The sequence below is a fragment of the Apodemus sylvaticus genome, chromosome 3, assembly GCF_947179515.1.
Source record: "Apodemus sylvaticus chromosome 3, mApoSyl1.1, whole genome shotgun sequence".
Taxonomy (NCBI): Eukaryota; Metazoa; Chordata; class Mammalia; order Rodentia; family Muridae; genus Apodemus; species Apodemus sylvaticus.
Window position 1 is genome coordinate 72,811,088 of NC_067474.1, and position 20,606 is coordinate 72,831,693.

At 38.6% G+C, this 20,606-nt stretch overlaps 1 protein-coding gene across 1 annotated transcript in view; it reads right to left on the bottom strand.

Moving 5' to 3' along the window:
- Shoc1 (shortage in chiasmata 1) overlaps positions 1–20,150 on the bottom strand; it is a 75,584-nt gene extending 55,434 nt beyond the window's left edge. Inside the window, exons 1-4 of the mRNA XM_052175502.1 lie at positions 20,085–20,150; positions 17,058–17,169; positions 11,274–11,355; positions 1,337–1,515 (exon numbers count right to left, since the gene is read on the bottom strand). Coding sequence (XP_052031462.1) covers positions 1,337–1,515; positions 11,274–11,355; positions 17,058–17,169; positions 20,085–20,150 — 439 coding nt within the window. The remainder of the gene's footprint in view (positions 1–1,336; positions 1,516–11,273; positions 11,356–17,057; positions 17,170–20,084) is intronic.
- Positions 20,151–20,606: the final 456 nt, after the last annotated feature.

Sequence of the window (20,606 nt, forward strand, 5' to 3'; positions counted from 1 at the left end):
TAACTAGCAGTGTTTCACCCAGTGTAGAAGAGACCCTCCTTCTGAATGCCTGCAAAAGACGGATCAAGATGAAGAAGAAGTCTTGACTCCTCTAGCACCAAGTCAGCCTGGACACTACCATGCTTCCTGCCATGATGGTAATGGACTGAACCTCTGAACCTGTAATCCAGCCCCAGTTAAATGTCATCCTTATAAGAGTTCCCTTGATAATGGTGTCTCTTCACAGGAATGGAAACCCAAACTAAAACAATATATAACTATGAAAAAATAGATTACAAAGATAATAAAGTGAAATCTATGATATAAGACACAAATGGAAGATAAGTTAAGTATTATTTTTTTCTCTTAGATAATTGACTTTATCCAACAATGGCTTACAGTTATCACAGGATAATAGCAGTTCCATGTTTTGTAGCCTGCTAATTTTTATAAACATCCTATAGACATATAAAATGTAATATAAATATATCTTCATCTCCACAAAATTTTACAAGAAGTTTTGATAATAAATCAAGAAAAAGAAAGGAAAACTAAAACCATAATCTACCCTGGACCCTCAATGACAATTTTCTCCAAACTTGTTGCCAAGCATAAAATAACAATAAAGTAACCTAGCTATAGTAATTTTTTTTTTGAGTCAGGGTTTCTCTATGTAGCCCTGGCTGTCCTGGAAGTCACTATGTCGACCAGACTGGCCTTGAACTCACACCTGCCTCTGGAATTAAAGGTGATGGATTTACAGATTACAGCACTCTTGACTATACATTTCTTAAATAGCAGGAACAATTATATAACAGGCCTTCAAGTTTTGTCATTAAACACAGAGTAGGCCATCATAATACAAGAAAGCCAGTTCTCGGCAATATTTGAAGAACTCAGCCAGCTAGAGTGGAGATTTGGAAAACAGTTTGGATAAAACATAATTTTAGTTAATAATGACAATAATACTTAAAACCTGGTGTATATCTTGGCCTACTATAACCACAACTCCATCTCTGTGTGAGGATCACTTTCATATACATTAGGTAAGACTGAGCATCTTTAGGGTGTTTTGAGAAACAACATAGAGGCATAACATAAAATCCAAACCTTAATGCCCTACAACATTTCTGTTATCACAAGATCTGGAAACAGAGCCGATTATATTACAAGAACATGCTGGAACATACCAGGATCAAATCTGTATAGATTATTTTGAGTTTCAGCAAACTTAAACTAAAAGAAATCCATTTGTGAAAAGCATATTAATACGAAAGAGAAAACACTTTTAGTTTTTAGGCAGAAGTCAGACTTACAATCATGTAGGCAGATACTTTCAATAAAATAAAGATACTACCTTGGTGCTCTGCTTTCACACCCGGGAAGTGTGGGGAGCACTTGATAGGAATAAAGTCATCTGTGTAGCCCTTAGTGGGGAACGGCTTGTCGTTCTCTAGTCCAGGTGGAGAGTTTGGATTGGAACTTGGAACAATTTCCTCAAATTTGCCATTAATCATCATTCCTGTAATTGTTTTCCTGCAATATAAAAGTATTGATTTTATCTGTATCTATACTAAAACATTTTTATTAATAAACAGTATGTGTTCATTCAGGAAAATTTGCCAAATTCTAGTGGACACTAAGAAAAATGATCTGTAGCCTCACCACTTGAAAGGAATGCAAAATTATTCAAATTCATCAAGAATTTTAAACAGAATCATACATAGTATTCCATAACATTTTTTTCCCTACTGGGCTGTGGATAATGGGTCTACTCACATCTTCACCACTGACTTTATATTTGTTGAAGAAGACCAGAATTCCACATATCACTGCTATAATTTGGATCTTACATAACTTCCCAAAGGCCCCTGTTAAAGGCTTGGTTCACTGAGTGGCACTAGTGGGAAGCAGCAAGAGTATAAAGGATGGGATTGGTTGAGAGGTGCTTGGAACTCCAAGTATGTCCTTAAACGGGATAGTGGGGCTGACCCTTTCTTTTCCTCTTCTGCTTCTGGTCCATGAGCTGAGCACAGTTGCTCCACCATGTGTTCTTGCAATTGTGTGCTGACTCACCACAGGCCCAAATCAATTGATTATACCCAGAAACTCCAAAATTGCAGACCAAAATCTTTTTTAACTTAAATAATTCAAGTACCCTATTAAACTTATTGAAAGCTACTACATTTAATAAACTGTCATTTATTTAACTAGTTCTCCCTTTCTGGAAGTTTATACATTTTTTTAATTTTTAATTTTTTTTGGTTTTTTGAGACAGGGGTTCTTTGTATAGCCCTGGCAAGTTTATATCTTTTATGACTGTTACTATGAGCAATAATGCAAGGACCATTTATATATGCTTATTTAATCATTTTCTAAAAATATATTTCCTAAAACTAGAAAAAATTCTGGAGAAGTTAGGTTTATTTTTATGTTTTTATTCTTATTTATTTATTTATTTATTTATTTATTTATTTATTTAGGTTTTTTTCGAGACAGGGTTTCTCTGTCTAGCCCTGGCTGTCCTGGAACTCACTTTGTAGACCAGGCTGGCCTCGAACTCAGAAATCTGCCTGCCTCTGCCTCTCAAGTGCTGGGATTAAAGGCATGCCCCACTACCGCCCGGCTTATTTTTATTCATTTGCAACTTCTGCCACTGATTGCCAAGTTTCCATTGTATTTCATGTTCAATGCCTGTTCCTCAATCTTACACAGATCTTCTCCTCCTCATTTGCTTTATCCTGGCCCCCAAGTCTCAGGAACCCTCTGGGAACCCACAGGCCACTCCAAAACTCTGTAGTATCTTCACCTCTCCCTCAGTTCCCCCAAATCCAGTGCTCCAGGTTTATCCTCAGCTTTGTATCAGATTCCCTGCTGTACCCAGCCTCTGACTCCAGCAGGTACTACCTGGGGACCCACGAGCTACTCAGGCCATAGGAGCAAGCAGGCTAACTGTATATCTTCACCTTTCCCTCCATTCCTCAAGTCTAATCCCCCAGTCTCTGATCTGTAGACTACCTGCTGTGGCCCCTCCTGTTCCCATTCCCAGAGGACTAAGTAGATTCTGTGGAACACTCTGGAGGAGCATCACAAGGGAGGGAGATGAAGGTGAGGAGGAGAGAGAAGCCACATGGGGTAAGTGAGTTATAGAAATGTGGCCCCGAGGGCTGGTCAACTGGAGGTAAGAGCAGCCCGGACAGAACACAGTAGTAGCTCAGAGTTATCGATAGGAAAGATTCTAATAGAACAGAGGGTAAATCGCTGCCCAGCTCTAGTGCTGAGTAAGGTTTATTATAAATATAAAGGTTGAATGCGTGTCTTTTTCCTCCCTGGGAACTAAATAGTCAAAGGCAGGGTAAAAACTCTGGATTGGGATTACAATTGTCTATGACAGGAGAGAACACTAATTCTTAACATCTATGCCACAAACACAAGGGCATCCAGGTTCATAAAAGAAGTACTACTATAGTTTAAATTACGTATTGACCCCTCACACACTGGTAGTGAGAGACTTCACTACTCCATTCTCACCAACTACTAGAAAGGTCATCCAGACAGAAACTAAACAGAGAAACACTAGAGCTAATGAATGTTATAAACCAAATAAACCAGAGATATTACAGAACATTTTGCCCAAACACAAAAGAATATATCTTTCTTCTCAACACCTTGAGAAACTTTCTCCAAAACTGAACACACATACTGAATGTTAACCTAGACAGAGACAACAAAAGCTTTTAGACTCACTACTGAATGAAAAATGGGTCAAGACCTGGGTGTGGTAGGTGGTGCATGCCTTTAATCTCAGCATTTGGGAGGCAAAGAGATAGTCAGAGTTCTGTAAATTTGAGGCCAGCCTGGTCTACAGAGTGAGTTCCTGAACACAGCCAGGGTTACACAGAGAAACCCTGTCTTGAAAAACAAAACAAAGCCGGGCGGTGGTGGCGCACACCTCCCAGCATTTGGGAGGCAGAGGCAGGCGAATTTCTGAGTTCAAGGCCAGCCTGCTCTACAGAGTGAGTTCCTGAACACAGCCAGGGCTACACAGAGAAACCCTGTCTCAAAAACAAAACAAAACAAAACAAAAACAAAAAAAGAAAAAAAGAAAAACAAAACAAACAGCAAAAAACAAAAACAAAAAAAAAGAAAGGAAAAGTAGGTCAAGACAGAAATTGAGAAAGTAAAGGCTTTCTAGCATTGAACGAAAATTAATACTCAACATACCAAAATATATAGATCACAACAAAGGCAGTTTTAAGAGGAAAGAGCTAAGTGCACATATATATGTGAAGAGACTTCATACTAGTAACTTAACAGCACACTTGGAAGAACCAGGACCAAAAGAAATCATACCCAAAAGGAGTAGACAATGAGAAATAATCAAACTCAAGAGACTAAATCAAAAAACTATAAACAAACAAAAACAATACAAAAAATCAATGAAACAAAAAATTCTTTGAGAAATTCACTAATATTAACAAACCTGTATCCAAATTAACAAAAGGAGGATAGAGAATATCCAAATTAACAAAATTAGAAATGAAAAGGGAGGCATAACAACTGACACTGAGGAGATCCAGAGAATCATAAGAACACGCACGCAATGTAAATCAAAACTGCTTGGAGATTTCATTTACACCAATCAGAATGGCTAAGGTCAGTAAAACAAGTGACAGCTCATGTTGGTGAGGATGTGGTGTAAGGAAAACACTCATCGCTGGAGAGATGGCTCAGCAGTTAAGAACACTGACTGCTCTTCCAAAGGCCCCGAGTTCATATCCCAGCAATCACATGGTGGCTCACAACCATCCATAACAGAGATCTGACGACCTCTTCTGGGGTGTCTGAAGACAGCTACAGTATACTTATATATAATAAATAAATAAATCTTAAAAAAAAAACACTCATCCATTACTGGCAGGAGTACAAACCTGTACAGCCACGATGGAAATCAGTGTGGTGGTTCCTCAGGCAAGTGATCTACCTCAAGATTCAGCTATAACATGCTTGGGCATACACCCAAAGGATACTTTGTCCTACCACAGAGACACTTGCTCAACCATGTTCACTGCTGCTCTAGTCATAATAGCCAGAAACTGGAAACAAGTCAGATGTCCCTCAACAGAAGAATGGATAAATAGAATGTAGTACCTTTACGCAATGGAATATTATTCAGTTGTTTGAAAAAGTAAAATTCACGGGGAAGTAGATGGAACTAGATGGGAAAAAAAACCCACCATGAGTGAAGTAACTCAAACGCAGTAATACAATATGTATATATGTGCTTACAGGTGAATACTAGCTAAATCAATGATAACTAAGCTACAATCTGCAGAACCACAGAGAATGGTAATAAAGGGATTAAGAGAAGTACAGATAGATCTCCTTAGGAAAGGGAAATAGACATTATGTATGGATGGGGTTGGAACTGGAAAAGGAGGATCAAATGGGGAAAGGGAGGGGAGAGAGGAAAGAGGGAGGGAATATGAAGAGTAACAGCTAAAATTAAGGGCTATTTGAGGGCTAGTATGGAAATTTAAGATAGTAGAAGCTTCCTAAAACATATACATATATTAAGGTGATCTAAATGGAATTGTCAAATAATGGGGGAAATAGTGCCCCAACTGGCCATCTTTTGTCACCAAATGAAGCTTCTAGTCCCAGAATTGGGTTACATATAATTGAGTTGGTGGTCAAAGGGATCCCATGGGAACACCCAAACAACACAGGCTATTTCCAAGACTATAGGTTGCTCTCTACAAACTGACAGCAAGGCCCCATTTCTGAAGACAACACCTACACAACCATTGACAATGGAGAAGTTGGGCTGGTGCCTACAGATAGCCTTAAAATCTTTGGTACTGAAAAGTGTTCTGCACACTACCAAAGGAGAAATGTAAATCCCAATCTAGCCATGAACTATTTGATTGACAATGCTGTCCTGCCTACAATATAAACTAGCACAAGAGTGGCACAAAGCCTGATGGAATGACCAACCAAGATCTGATTTGACTTATGCCCCACTCCCCATGATGGAACTCAAACCTGATACTGCTTGGGTGATCAGGAACCTGAGCCCAGACAGCCTAGGGACTTAGGATAAACTACTATTCTAAAAACAGAAATAGCAATAAGGTGACTCCTAATGGCGTTCTGCTGTATTCATAGATCAGTGCTTTGCTCAGTCATCATCAGAGAAGCATTCTTCTGTAGCAGATGGGAACAGATACAGAGACCCACAGCCAGACATTATGCAGAGACTGACTTACTAAATAGGATATCTGCATCAAATCCCTCCCCTCGGGGCTCAAGGAACCCTGTGGAAGAACAAAAGGCAGAAAGAGTGTAAGAGACAGAGTGTGGAGGACACCAAGATAACAAGGCCCTCTAAATCAACATGAGCCATGCACAAATGAATGCAGAGGCTGAGACAGCATGTGCAGGGCCTGCATGGGTCTGCAAGAGATGGGTCCTGGAGCTGAAAGTGGGGAACATATGGCCCCATCCTTAATCTAGAAGCGATCTCCAATTGCAAATGAAAAATTTAGTTTTTTCCAAGGGAGTGTCACTGGGGAAGCAAACTACTCTTAAGGGTAGGCTGCCTGCCCAGCAGTAGATGGCCAACACAAAACAAACTCAATGGATCTTTGGAGGTTCCTTCCTTATCTCACAATGACATGTCAGTGCTTTTCTTTGTATTTTATCTTATTTTATACACACACACACACACACATATATGTATGATGTATGTATGTATAGTGTTCATCTCTCTTTTTACCCTATAGGTATTTGCATATATCTCATGGCTTCCTGTTTAGCATTTTTATGGGATTCCTGAGTATGTGAACAAGTGATTCTCTGTTGCTTGTGCCTTTTCTTGGGCTTGTATCCTTCTTGTTTGTTTTGATTTGTTATATTTTATTATTATTCCTTAGACACCAGCTTGTTTTCTAATGAGAGAGGGAAGCAGATGATCTGGGTGGAGCAGGAGGGCAAGAGGAATTGGGAGGAGTAGAGGGAAGGAAAACCATAATCAGGGTATATTATATAAGGAAAATCAATTTTCAATAAAAGGGTAATATCGTAGGAAAAACACTCTAAAATTTTTCCTTTACTCTTGAGGAAATACAAGCTACATAAAGACAGAGCCTAACACTCCCATATCTGTATTACTTACTGAAGAAAGTACAAGATATAAGACAAGAAACAGCTTAAGGGTTTATTTGCATTACTCACTGAGAGTATTGGTTTATATATGGACCTTCATAGACTTCCAAATTTAGTTATTTAGTTAATGTCTTTTTTTTTTTTTTAAACCATGACACAATTAGTACTTGGTAGAACACCGAGTACACAGTGACATGAAGATCAGTGCTCCCTGGTTCTTCTCATCCCCTCTCTCAGTGTGCTTGTTCTCCTAACATGGGAGCCTCCTCTTTTGCCTGACCTGGGAATACTGGTGCTTGGGAGATGTCCCATGTACATGGGTTTGCTTCCCTTAGCTATCATTCTTTTGGGGCCATTTTACCCACTGCCATTCATTAGTTCCTTTGAATATCTACAGGTTGAATTTCTACAATGTGCTAACTCTATTCTTGGAACTTGCACTATACTAGGAAACAGTCTTGTTCCCACAAAGTTCATCTGTTAAAGGGAAGAGGAACAACTAAATGGAAAACATTGCAATGTATTTACTATAACAAGATATGCAGACATCAAGTAACAGTCATAATAACGTTGGTATGTTTAGAGAATGAGCTAGTGAAAGGCTCACTGAAGAGCTATTTTGGTAGCTACCTGAATAATGATGGGAACTGAGGCATAAGGGGTTAAAGGGGGAAACAAACAGTAGATTCCAGGTAAAAGAGTGAGGTCAAAGTAGCTGGAACAGAGGAACGTTAGCAGGCAGAGATGGAATCATTAGGGATTATGTAAGACATGGTAAGTACTTAGGCTTGTATTGTTTGCTGGGCACCATTTGCGGGTTATAGTTAGAGGTATTTCATGATCTAATTTATGTCCTTTTAAAAATGTTTTCAATTGAAACAGAATTATAACATTTCCTCCCTCCAGTACTTCCCATGTCCCCAGCTTCAGAGTTGATAGCCTCCTTTTCTTTGAATTTCTTTATTTTCTTCTTATTAGAAGAAATAAACTAAAAGAAAATAAAGGAGCAAATTCTTATGACCTTGGAGTATGTAAATTTCTCATATATATATTCATATATATTCATATATATAATTTTCATATATATAATTTTCATATATATATATATAAAATAGTAAAAAAAAAAACTTGGGAGAGCAGAAGCCACAGAAGTTGAACTATCAAAGTTTTAAGATGTGCTTCAAAGGACACTATCAGGAAAGTGAGAAGACCTGTTTTCTCCTGAGTTTTTGATCTTAGCCATTCTAACTGGTGTGAGGAGAATCTCAGGGTTGTTTTGATTTGCATTTCCCTGATGACTAAGGATGTTGAACATTTCTTTAGGAGCTTCCCAGCCATTCAATATTCCTCATGTGAAAATTCTTTGTTTAGCTCTGTATCCCATTTTTAAATAGGGTTATTTGGCTTTCTGGAGTCTACCTTCTTGAGTTCTTTGTAGATCTTGGATATTAGCCCTCTGTCAGATATAGGGTTGGTAAAGATCTTTTCCCAATTTGTTGGTTGATGTTTTGTCCTTTTGACAGTGTCCTTTGCCTTACAGAAACTTTGTAATTTTATGAAGTTCCATTTGTCAATTCTTGATCTTAGAGCATAAAAACTCAGGAGAAAACAGTTGCTGTCAAGGATGTGGAGAAAGAGGAACACTCCTCCACTGCTGGTGGGGTTGCAAGCTGGTACAACCACTCTGGAAATCAGTCTGGTGGTTCCTCAGAAAACTGGGCATGATACTACCGGAGGACCCCATTATACCACTCCTGGGCATATGCCCAGAGGATTCCCCAGCATGTAATAAGGACACATGCTCCACTATGTTCATAGCAGCCCTATTTATAATAGCCAGAATCTGGAAAGAACCCAGATGCCCCTCAGTGGAGGAATGGATACAGAAAACATGGTATATTTACACTATGGAATACTACTCAGCTATTAAAAACAATGAATTCATGAAATTCTTAGGCAAGTGGGTGGAACTGGACAATGTCATCCTGAGTGAGGTGACCCAATCACAAAAGAACACACATGGTATGCACTCACTGATAAGCAGATATTAGCCCAGAAGCTCGGAATACCCAAGAAACAATTCACATATCAAATGATGCCCAAGAAGAAGGAAAGAGAGGCCCCTAGTCCTGGAAAGGCGCAGCAGTGTTGGGGAATACCAGGACAGGGAAGCAGGAAGGGGTTGTTTGGGGAACAGGAGGAGGGAAGAATATTTAAATCATAATAAATGAACCTGTGAGAGAAAAAAAAAAGGAAAGTGAGAAGACAAACCACAGGACAAAAGCTTTTGCAAACCACACCATCTGATCTAGGACTTGTATCTGGAGTATACACAAAACACTTAGAAGTAAACTTTTGCCTTCTGATTTCTATCTGGGATCAGTCATCATGAAGCCTTGGCAGGAAATCAAAGGTGTGAGAGGGACAGGTTTGACAATGACTCCTGGATCCATCTCTGTTGGATCAGTTTGGAAGTGATAATACACATTCACCAAAGGCTGTGTGTTTTACAGCTAGGGAGGCATGGCTTCCTGCTGATTCTAACACTATGGTTATTTTCCTGTTGTCCTCTTAACTCACTAGTACAGCAATAATAAAAAGGACAAATGATAAAGTATTAGTAAGGATGCAAAACCTTAAGCTTTATGACACTTGAAAGAGTAAAAATAGTACAGTTAACTGGATCACACCTGGCAGTTCTTCAAAGAGTTAAACATCAGTTACTGTATGACCCAGTAATTCCAACCCTAGATAACTGTTTACATGAAAACCTGAATATGAATGTTAACAGCAGAATTACTCACAATTGCAAAAAGGAAAAACAACCTTAATGTCTGTCCTAATGAACAGGTAAGTAAAATGTGGTATATACATATAACAGACTATGATTTAGAGTAAAAATAAGTGAAATCTGGATATAATCCACATAAGTAAATGTGGTGGGGGTTTTGTCATTTATTTTCATTGCCATTAGAAAAGATTTAAATTGGGCCCCGAAGGGGATAGGAACTCCACAGGAAGACAGAGTTAACTGACTGGGACTCTTGGGGCTCTCCCTCATAGTCTGAACCATCAACCAAAGAGCATATCTGGGCTGGACCTAGGCCTCCCTGCTCACACGTAGCAGATGTGCAGCTTGGTCTTCATGTGGGTCCCAAACAACGGGAATGGGGCTATTCCAAAAGCTGTTGTCTGTATATGGGATATGTTCTTCTAGCTGGGCTGCCTTGTCTGGCCTCAGTGGGAGAGGATGTGTCCAGCCTCATCGAGGTTTGATACAACAGGGTGGGGGCATACCCAGTGAGGTCCCCACCTTCTCAGAGGAGAAAGGGAGGAGAGATCGAAGGAAGGATTGTGGGAGGTGGTGACTAGGAGGGGGCAGTGAGCAGGATGTAAAGTGAATAAGTAAAACATAAAATTAAAATTAAAAAAAGAAATATTTTAATTATAATGTTTGCAAATATGAATAAAAACAACAATCTCTCCTGTGTCTGATGCACATTATGGGTGAAGTGAAGCAATTAATTGTTGGGATTGATCCTGAAAACTGCCGCCTCTGGACTGGATGTGCAGGAGGACTCTCATCTCCTTCTCACTGCTGGGCGGTCCCCCTTCTCCCAGTGTACTTTGCTCGGTGACTGTGGTACTTTGTTCTTAAGCTCTGTTTCTTGAATGCATAGCTACACCTTTGCTTGTTTTCTAGCTTGTATACACATACAAATATGCAAATATCTGGAGGATGATTGAACTGATAATAAATAATATTGATAGAATACATTAGAAAATAGACTTAAGCCTGCATTTTTACTAAAGGAAGTTTTTAATTTAATATAGATTAATAAATGTTGTTCAGAAGATTGACATATTAACAAAAGTATGATGCCACCGGTTAATTCTGAGTATCTTTTGTAACTAACATCAATGGAGAGAGTAATAATTAAACTGTGGTAATGAGGGAAGGATAAAAGAGGCTATAAATAACTCCCAATTTGCCTCTTTGTGCTTGAAACTAGAGCTTTCTTCAGACTAGAGCAGAAAACATGTGGGAAGCAAAGGGACTCTAAGGTGTCTGAGGAGCTTACTGTTTGTCTCCTACAGATAGAGAATCTGAGATTCGGGATACATACTTCTCAGGAACATCCTCCACACAGAACCTGGTTCTCCACTGCTCCAAGACTGAATTATCAGTCTCATCCGGAACTGGAACAGCTGAGGCCAAAAAGGAACAGTCAACATTAGCTTCTAAAATATCCTTTTACACTTAACAGAAGAAAGCCAAACATACATCATTTTTATTATGGAGTTATCTTTACTTATTCACAAATATAATTACTTTTTCAAAGTGCTATCTGATTTTAATCATTATAATCTGCTTGCCCTAAACTCAATCACAGTTAAAAAAATATCATCTGAATGTATCAACGATTCCCTCCTTTCCACAGCTTCTCTTTGCTTAGAAGCCACCATAATCCCAGATAATCCTGTTCAACAGTCCATGCTCTGCCTCACAAGGCCTTCATTAAGCACTCCAGTTCGTTCTGATGTGCTCTCCTCAAAGGTCCCTAATATGGCTAGTAGAACTCTGGTACTAATTATGTATAGCTCTATATTAAAATTTTATGCATCTATAGATTACTTTTGAAATTAGATCCTCGATTCCTTAAGAAGATGGATATTATATTCTTGTGCCAGAATATGCAGTTGCATAGTCTACCATATGCAGTAGTAGCATCCTAGTCCATGTTACTTCTGTGTTACTTTGATTATGTTACATCTTTATCCACGCCTCACGGAAAAACAAGGTAGTGGCAGAAAACAAGCACATCTGGGAATCACTCAGCCTAGATTGTAACCCTTGTCCTACTACTTACTAACTTCATGAGCTTGAGTAAATCTCATAACCTTTGTATATCTGTTTCCTTAAATATGAATTGGGAACAGTAGCTATTTCATAATAGTGTTGTAAAGATTTAATATGATGAGATACTAAAATTAATTAGAATGGTGACTGACATATTGCAAGTGCTCAGTAAAATTTGGCAGCTGTTATTGGAGTTTTTCTGGTTTTGTTATTTTTTTTAAAAGAGGAAGAAATGATTAACCATTTCCTTTACTTTCAGAGCAACAGCCTGATAAAGCTACTTTCTGGGGCTGGAGAGATTGGCTCAGAGATTTAGAGCATTGGCTGCTCCTCTAGAGGACTCAGGTTCAATTCCCAGCATTCACATGGCAGCTCAACTGTCTGCAATTCCAAATCCAGGGGATCCATTGCACCAGGCATACATGTGGCGCACATATCTGTGCATGTTGCCAAAGTATTCATATACATAAAATAAAATAAATAAATCTTCTTAAAAAAAGAACTACTACACCTTCAACATAATTATCACTTCCAATCCATTAATCCCTCCATTTATATATTCATCATGGTTTCTTGCTTCTTATTCAGCTTTCTCTGTCAGTCCTATAATCAATGCCTTAGAAAGGCTTGAACCCCCCGCCTCCCTTTCCCACGTACTAACTTAGAAAAAGCCTATCCTCAACTTTCTGTGTATATGGAGGAAATCATCTAGCCATGCTGAATTATCTCATTTCAGAGTACATCATATTTCAAATGGTCATCCAACATTGACAAAGAATAACAAGACATCCTCTATTACAGTTATTCACACATCCTTCCTCAAATATCCAATGTGTACCCTCTAGCACTCTGTCTATAATTTTGCTTTTACAAATGTATCTTTTATTCACCAGATGTAATTGTCATCTCAGAATAAGCTTACCCTGTGTAGCTCTTTCTGAACTCTGGCTGGCTGCTTCAACTCAGCTGTTCTGGCTCAGAGTCTTCTCTAAGCTGCCTGATTCAATCTGGCTTCTCACTGAATTGCTCTACTTTGCTTCAAATTATCTCTGTAAAACTGTCCTAGTAAAATTGCTGCCACCTTCTCTTCCTCCCTCCTTCCCTCTCTCTCACTCTCCTTCTCTCTCTCATTCTCTCTCTTCCTCCCTCCCTCTCTGCTGCCCTCTTAAGCTGATTCTCTTTCTGAGCTGATCTCATGAAAGTTGGGCATATCCTATCTCTGACTCATTCTGTCATCTTTCTCTGATTCATTACTAGGTCTGCCCCTCAATTAGATGTCACTTTCAACTGTGGTTTCTTCCTTCTACAAACCAAAATTACCTTCATTGTTTAGGATTAAAGGTGTGTGCTATATTCTAGTCAGAAGGATTAAAGGTGTGTCATTCCATCCAGATCACATAGACCTAGAAGGTCTTTGAATGTGATCCCTTGCCAGAATAGCCATGTTGCTGGATTAAAATTATTCTATAAACATAGAAATTAATATAAATAGAACTGATCACCTTCCAGCAGCAATTCTACAGCCTACTGTTGAGTCTTATGGTCCCTATCACCGTGTCTACAGAGGGAAACGACTTCTGGCCCTGCTGAACACCAATGGGAGCTCTTGGTGCTCTTGATTCTACTCCTCTTTAAGGTTTTTTTTTTTCCTTTACTGAAAACAAACACTCTAAATTGTCTTTTTTTTTGTATATTGAAAAAATTCACATTAGCAAAGTAACATTTAGCTACACATGGTGACATACATTTTTACTCCCAGGAAGGAGAGGGACGTGGATGTCTGAGGTCCCGGCCAACCTGGTCTACATAGCAAGTTCCAGAACAGCCAGAGCAACATAATAAAGAGAGCCTGTTCCCCCCCACCCCCCAAAAAAAATAAAGAAAGGAAGGAAGAAATAAAGGAAGGAAGGAAGGAAGGAAGGAAGGAAGGAAGGAAGGAAGGAAGGAAGGAAGGAAAGAAAAATAATTTTTACCCTATTTTCTTTGAGCTACTGCTTCATTTTACTTCAAATAGTACTTTTAGTACTGGAAATGCTAATGCTCCTTGTAGGATACTCAATAAACTTTTCTTTAAAGAAAAAGAATGGTTTGGGGCCTGGAGAGATGACTTAGAGGTTAAGAGCACTGGTTGCTCTTCCAGAGGTCCTGAGTTCAACTCCCAGCACCCACATGGTGACTCACAACCATATGTAATGTAATCTAATGCCCTCTTCTGGCCTACAGGCATACATACAGGCAGAACATTGTATACACAATAATAAATCTTTTATTTTTTTTTTAAGATTTTACAGATTGGGAATAGATCTTTACCAATCTTACATCCGATAGAGGACTAATATCCAATATATACAAAGAACTCACAAAGTTAGACTCTATAGAACCAAATAACCCTATTAAAAAATGGGGTACAAAGCCAGGCAGTGGTGGTGCACACCTTTAATCCCAGCACTTGGGAGGCAGAGGCAGGCAGATTTCTGAGTTCTAGGCCATCCTGGTCTACAGAGTGAGTTCCAGGACAGCCATGGCCACACAGAGAAACCCTGTCTCAAAACCTCCCCCTCCCACCCCCAAAAGGACTGAGTTTAGGGTCCAGCTTCTTGCATTTCTTCCATTTTCCATGTTAGTAACATTCCTTGGATAACTCCAGTACCGTGGAAAATCAGAACGCAAGAGGCTAGACCAAAGGACGAGAGAGAGAGAGAGAGAGAGAGAGAGAGAGAGAGAGAGAGAGAGAGACAGAGCTGCTAAAACAAAGAGTTCTCAAGTGAGGAATCTTTAGTCATCAAGGAAATGAAAATCAAAACAACCCTGAGATTCCACCTCATACCAGCTAGAATGGTTAAGATCAAAAACTCAGGTGACAGCAGGTGCTGGCGAGGATGTAGTGAAAGAGGAATACTCCTCCACTGCTGGTGGGATTGCAAGTTGGTACAACCACTCTAGAAATCAGTTTTCTTCTGGTACAGAAGAAAATTGGACATAGTATTACCGAAGGACCCAGCTATACCTTTCCTTGGCATATACCCAGAAGATGCTCCAACATATAATAAGGACACATGCTCCACTATGTTCATAGTGGCCTTATTTATAATAGCCAGAAGCTGGAAAGACCCAGATGTCCCTCAACAGAAGAATGGACACAGAAAATGTGGTACATTTATACAATGGTGTACTGCTTAGCTATTAAAAACAATGAATTCATGAAATTCTTAGGGAACTGGATGGAACTAGAAAATATCATCCTGAGTAAGGTAACCCAATCACAAAAGAACACACATGGTAAGTACTCCCTGATAAATGGATATTAGCCCAGAAGCTTGGAATATCCAAGATATAAGTCACAGACCACATGAAACTTAAGAAGGAAGACCAAAGTGTGGATACTTTGTCACTTCTTAGATAGGGTAAATACCCACGGGAGGAAATACAGACACAAAGTGTGGAGCAGAGACTAAGGGAAAGACCATCCAGAAACTGCCCCACCTGGAGATCCATCCCATATACAGTTACCAAACCCAGACACTATTGTAGATGCCAACAAGTGCTTGCTGACAGGAGCCTGATATAGCTGTTTCCAGAGAGGCTCTGCCAGTGCCTGACAAATACAAAGGGGCTCTCAGCTATCCATTCAGCTGAGCACAGGGTCCCCAACAGAGGAGCTAAAGAAAGGACCTAGCTGGGCGGTAGTGGCACACGCCTTTAATCCCAGCACTTGGGAGGCAGAGGCAGGCAGATTTCTGAGGCCAGCCTGGTCTACAGAGTAAGTTCCAGGACAGCCAGGACTATACAGAGAAACCCTGACTGGAAAAAACAAAACAAAACAAAACAAAAAAAAAAAAAAAGAGAGAGAGAGAGAGAGAGAAAAAAAAGAGAAAGGACCTAAGGAGCTGAAGGGATTTACAGCCTCATAGGAGGAACAACAATATGAACCAACCAGTACCCCCAGAGCTCCCAGGGACTAAACCACCAACCAAAGAATACACATGGAGGGACCCATGGCTCCAGCCACATGGGCAGCAGAGGATGGCTTGGTCGGACATCATTGAGAGGAGAGGCCCTTGGATCTATGAAGACTCATTGACCCAGGGTAGGGAAATGCCAGGTCATGGAAGCAGGAGTAGGTAGGTTGGTGAGCAGGGGGAGGGTGGATGGGATAGGGGGTTTTCAGAGGGGAAATGAGAAATTCAGAGGGGAAATGAGTAATACATTTGAAATGTAAATAAAGAAAATATCTAATATATATAAAAAAGGTTTTTACATCATATGAACATTTGTTAAGTGCTGCTCAAACCCACCATGTTCATTTCCCATTCTCTTCTCACTATACTCCAAGGCTTCAATATGTATATAGTGGTCAGAGTCAGTTCTCACCTCCAGCCCCATAGGTTCCAAGGTTTAAATTCAGACTGTCAGGTTTGGCAGGAAGCAGCCTTACCCACTGAGCTGTCTTACTAGGTTCCATGTCTCTACTTTTGACTCATAACCTCTCCCTTCCCTTTTTTTAGACAACCAGGATTCTCTCATTCTTTTTCTAAAACTGCCCAAGGGTTTCCCTTATTTGTTAGCCAGTTTGAGCTGCTATACCCCAGATACTACAGACTAGGTGACTCAGCTAAGACCATTTCCTTTTTATGGTACTATAGATTAGAAAGTCCAATAATCAGACTCCAGAAGATCTGGAATCTGATGGGGACTCTATTCTAACATCATCCTGCTATGTCCTCAGGACAGGAAGGAAAAGGGGGTTCTTTGGGATCTCTTGTACAAGAGTGCTAATCTCCAGTCTCATGACCTCTCTTCTGAATACAATCACAATGGGGGTTAAATTTGAACATATGGTTTCAAGGGCATATAAACATTCAAGCTATTGTTTTTATAAAAAGAAAGAGACAAGGAAAGTCCATGTTACATTCTACAAAGCCTTAGTTAGATAACACAAAATTTGCTCATATCTCAGATCTCCTTTCTCTTACCTAGTCCTATGGCCTAAGTTTCTTAATTTACTGCACTGAACTCAGAAATAACTATCAAGAAATGAAAACAAACATACCTCTTGTCCATGGTCTTCTATATTTATCATCAATAACTTGTTTATTTTGATTTAAACATGAAGGAATCTGAAGCAATAAAGCATTTCTGTAAAGCCTCTCTTTAACTGTGTTCTGTGTGAAAAGGTAAAATAATTTTAATATATACTATATACCAATATTCAGAATATTATCATAAGTTGATATAATTTTTAAAGTGATAGGTTTATTAGAAAAATGTCAAATTAAAGAACCACATATTAGAGAATAATATCAGCAAATTGTCTTACATTTTTTTCCTATGACAGGCTAAAATATATGTAAACTTAACTAAAAAAAAGGATTATATCACTTAGCAATGTGATTTTTCTTCCATTAACCAGTATCATGCCACTACTGTAACTTTTGTTTCTATGCAAAAATCTAAAAATAAGCTTCTAATTTAAAAAAGTAAACCTAAGGAATAAAACTCTTCCTTTAAATGATGTTAAAGGTGGCCAATGTGGTGCTGCTTCTAATCTCAGCCCTTGGGAGGCTGAGAAAGGAGGATTATTAGTTTGAAGCTAGTGTGGGCTATATATTGAGTATCAGGTCAGCTAGGATTACATAGCAAGATCTTAGCTCAAGCAAACAGCACAGAAAGGATATCAGTTGAATAAACCCATAGATTAGCTCAAGCTCTACCCAGGCTCTGCCTTGATGTCCAACTTGACTTCCATTACTTTGTGGCAATAGACTGGTCCCTCCTCTAGCCATGCCACCTCCCACTGTCACACTGGCCACAGTACTGTAGTCTACCCTAAGACAAAAGCACTGCTGTTCTATAGCTCTCTCTGTCAGTAGAAGCACTATCTCCTTTATTCAGTCTTCTCCAGACTGTGACTTCCCATGGAATTCGTTATTCCATGTAAAGGCAAAAACAATTGTGTTTTTCTTTGTGCTTTTTTATGTTGCAGAAGGTGTTATGTTAAATAAGACGTTATCATCATCCAAGAATAAGGGGTATAAAAGATCACTGAATCTGGCCTATGTAAAATGAGGACACATGTAAACAGGAAAAAAAACTTTCATCTAAAGAAGAAAGTTACAAGAAATAACTTTTATCTAAAAATTTTGTTTATAATTGCTTTTTGGAATAATTTTCTCATAAATTATATTTGATGATTTAGAAGGCAATCATTTTTTTGATCATAAAGAAGATAACCTATGGGAAATTTTAAATAATCAAGATATCTCTGAGTCCTTGGATACTCAGACCATTTTCTTTTTCTTGTCTGTTAAGCATTCTTACTTTGCAAGATCTTTATAAAAGCCTTAGTTGTAATTTGGGCAGCTTTTACTACTCCTTCATTGATTCTATAAAGCCCCACATCTTCTGCAAGATTTGACATTTCTCAGCATCACATCTCTATTATACACTAAGAAGTGCAGTATGCCAGCAAGAAATTAAGGCATCATGACTAAGGACAAATCTTTGAGAACTTTTGACTATCTCCATTTCTGTAAGTAATCAACACAGTAATAAACATTACATTAAACTATAATTCCCACCTAAGAATATAACTACATATTTGTGTCTCTCAATTATGAGAGAATAAATAGAACTTTAAAATATATATATAGGTTTTGTTAGTTTGTTTTTGTTGTTTTTTTCTTAAGACAGAGCTTCTTTTCATAGCCCTGGCTATCCTGGAGCTCACTCTGCAGACCAGGCTGGCCAAAAACTCAGAGATCTGCTTGCCTCTGCCTCCCAAGTGCTGGAATTAAAGGTGTGTGCCACCACTGCTCAGTTGACTATACTATTTCTTAATCCTATAAGATGCAACAGAATTTTAGTTTACTGGAATATTTTTGTGCTGGTAGATGGAGAAGGTTAATGTAATAGTAAAAATGAAATTTTAACTTGTCAATTAACATTATAAGAACAATGAGCTATTACTGAATTCTACTACAACTAATTTATTAACAATATAGCTGGACATGAACTTCACATCTGGCATTTTTATAAGCTACTTAGTTTCTCTGGACATTATTTTGCTAACTGTGAAGCTATCAAACCTGTAGAATAATAGTATTTGACACATGAGTACTTGCAGTGATCAAAAGACATAATCCACTACACGGACAAAGTATCTGTTTTATCGGGACATGCTGTCACAAGAACAACAGCCAGGATTACTTTTGTGCCCCTTATTTCTTTCTCTGTATTCATTTATTTTCTCCTTCTGAGATGGGGTATCACTATACAGCCCTTGGTGGCCTGTGTTAGCTTTCCAACTACTGGGATTACAGCCATGTGCCACCATTCCCCATGTCTCGTAAAAGACCACTTTGCTTAAGAATCACCCTTTGAGCTTGCCAAAAGTTTTTCTTCAGATAGCTTCAGACTTATTTTGCTACTTAATTATTTTAATTTAATTTAAAAGTCCCTTACAAAAGTGTCCTTTTAAAGAAATGTTAAAGGTTGAAACTAGGGCTAGTGAGATGGCTTCAGAGGTTGAAGGCACTTACACCAAGGCTGATGACCTGAGTTTGATCCCCAAGGACTCACACAGTGGAAAGATGGAACTAATTCTTAACCTCTACATGCATACCATGGCAAGAGTATGTACCCACACACATGTACAAACACACATATATACACACATGCTCACACACAAATGAGTGTTTTAATTACTGTTAAAAAACTAAGGTAATTTTAATGACTCTGAAAACAACTAAAGATTAACCTATGGATTACTGACAACTATCATATACTGAAAACACCTGTTTTCAAGAATATTTCATGGACTGAGTAGTTAAGAGCATTGACTGCTCTTCCAAAGGTCTTGAGTTCAATTCCCAATGTCCACATGGTAGCTTACAAGATCTGATGCCCTCCTCTGATATGTATGAAGCTACAGTGTACTCACATACATAAAATAAATAATTCTAAAAGAAGATTATAATATCCACATCCTGCCTGGAAAATAGCACCATACAACAGGATAACCCCTTTTAATGAAAAGAATAATTCATAGTAAATGGATAGCAAGCCAGTAAGACCATACCTCATGTAAATAGTCTATTGCATAATATTTGAAGGCTGAAAACATAGCTTTTCCGTTCAATGCCATACAAAGTCCAATATCTAGAAACATAAAAGTTAAATGTTGGTAAAATAGCAAATCCAAGAGGAGAAAAAACTCTCTTAATCACAAACCTTTCATTCACTTCGTTTTCAAAAGGTCCTAAATGATAAAAGTATAAAGCAACATTTATTTTTGTGACATAAAATCTAATATGGAAAATAATGTACATTGTTATTAATTTGTATATTTTTATCTTGACTTATATTCCATACAAGTTGGTGAGTTCAAATATGTTTAACATGATAATTTTGCTGAAAAGAGGCCAGAGTGGCAGAAACGGACACTGTTTTATCCAGGGTAATTATATTTCTCCGGTGATTTAAAAATTAAATAATCAATGACAAAACTCTATAACAAAGAAATTAAAGGCTGGAGAAATAGCTCAGTGCTTAAGAACATTGGCTGCTAATGTGAAGGACTCAGGTTAAGGTACCAGGACCC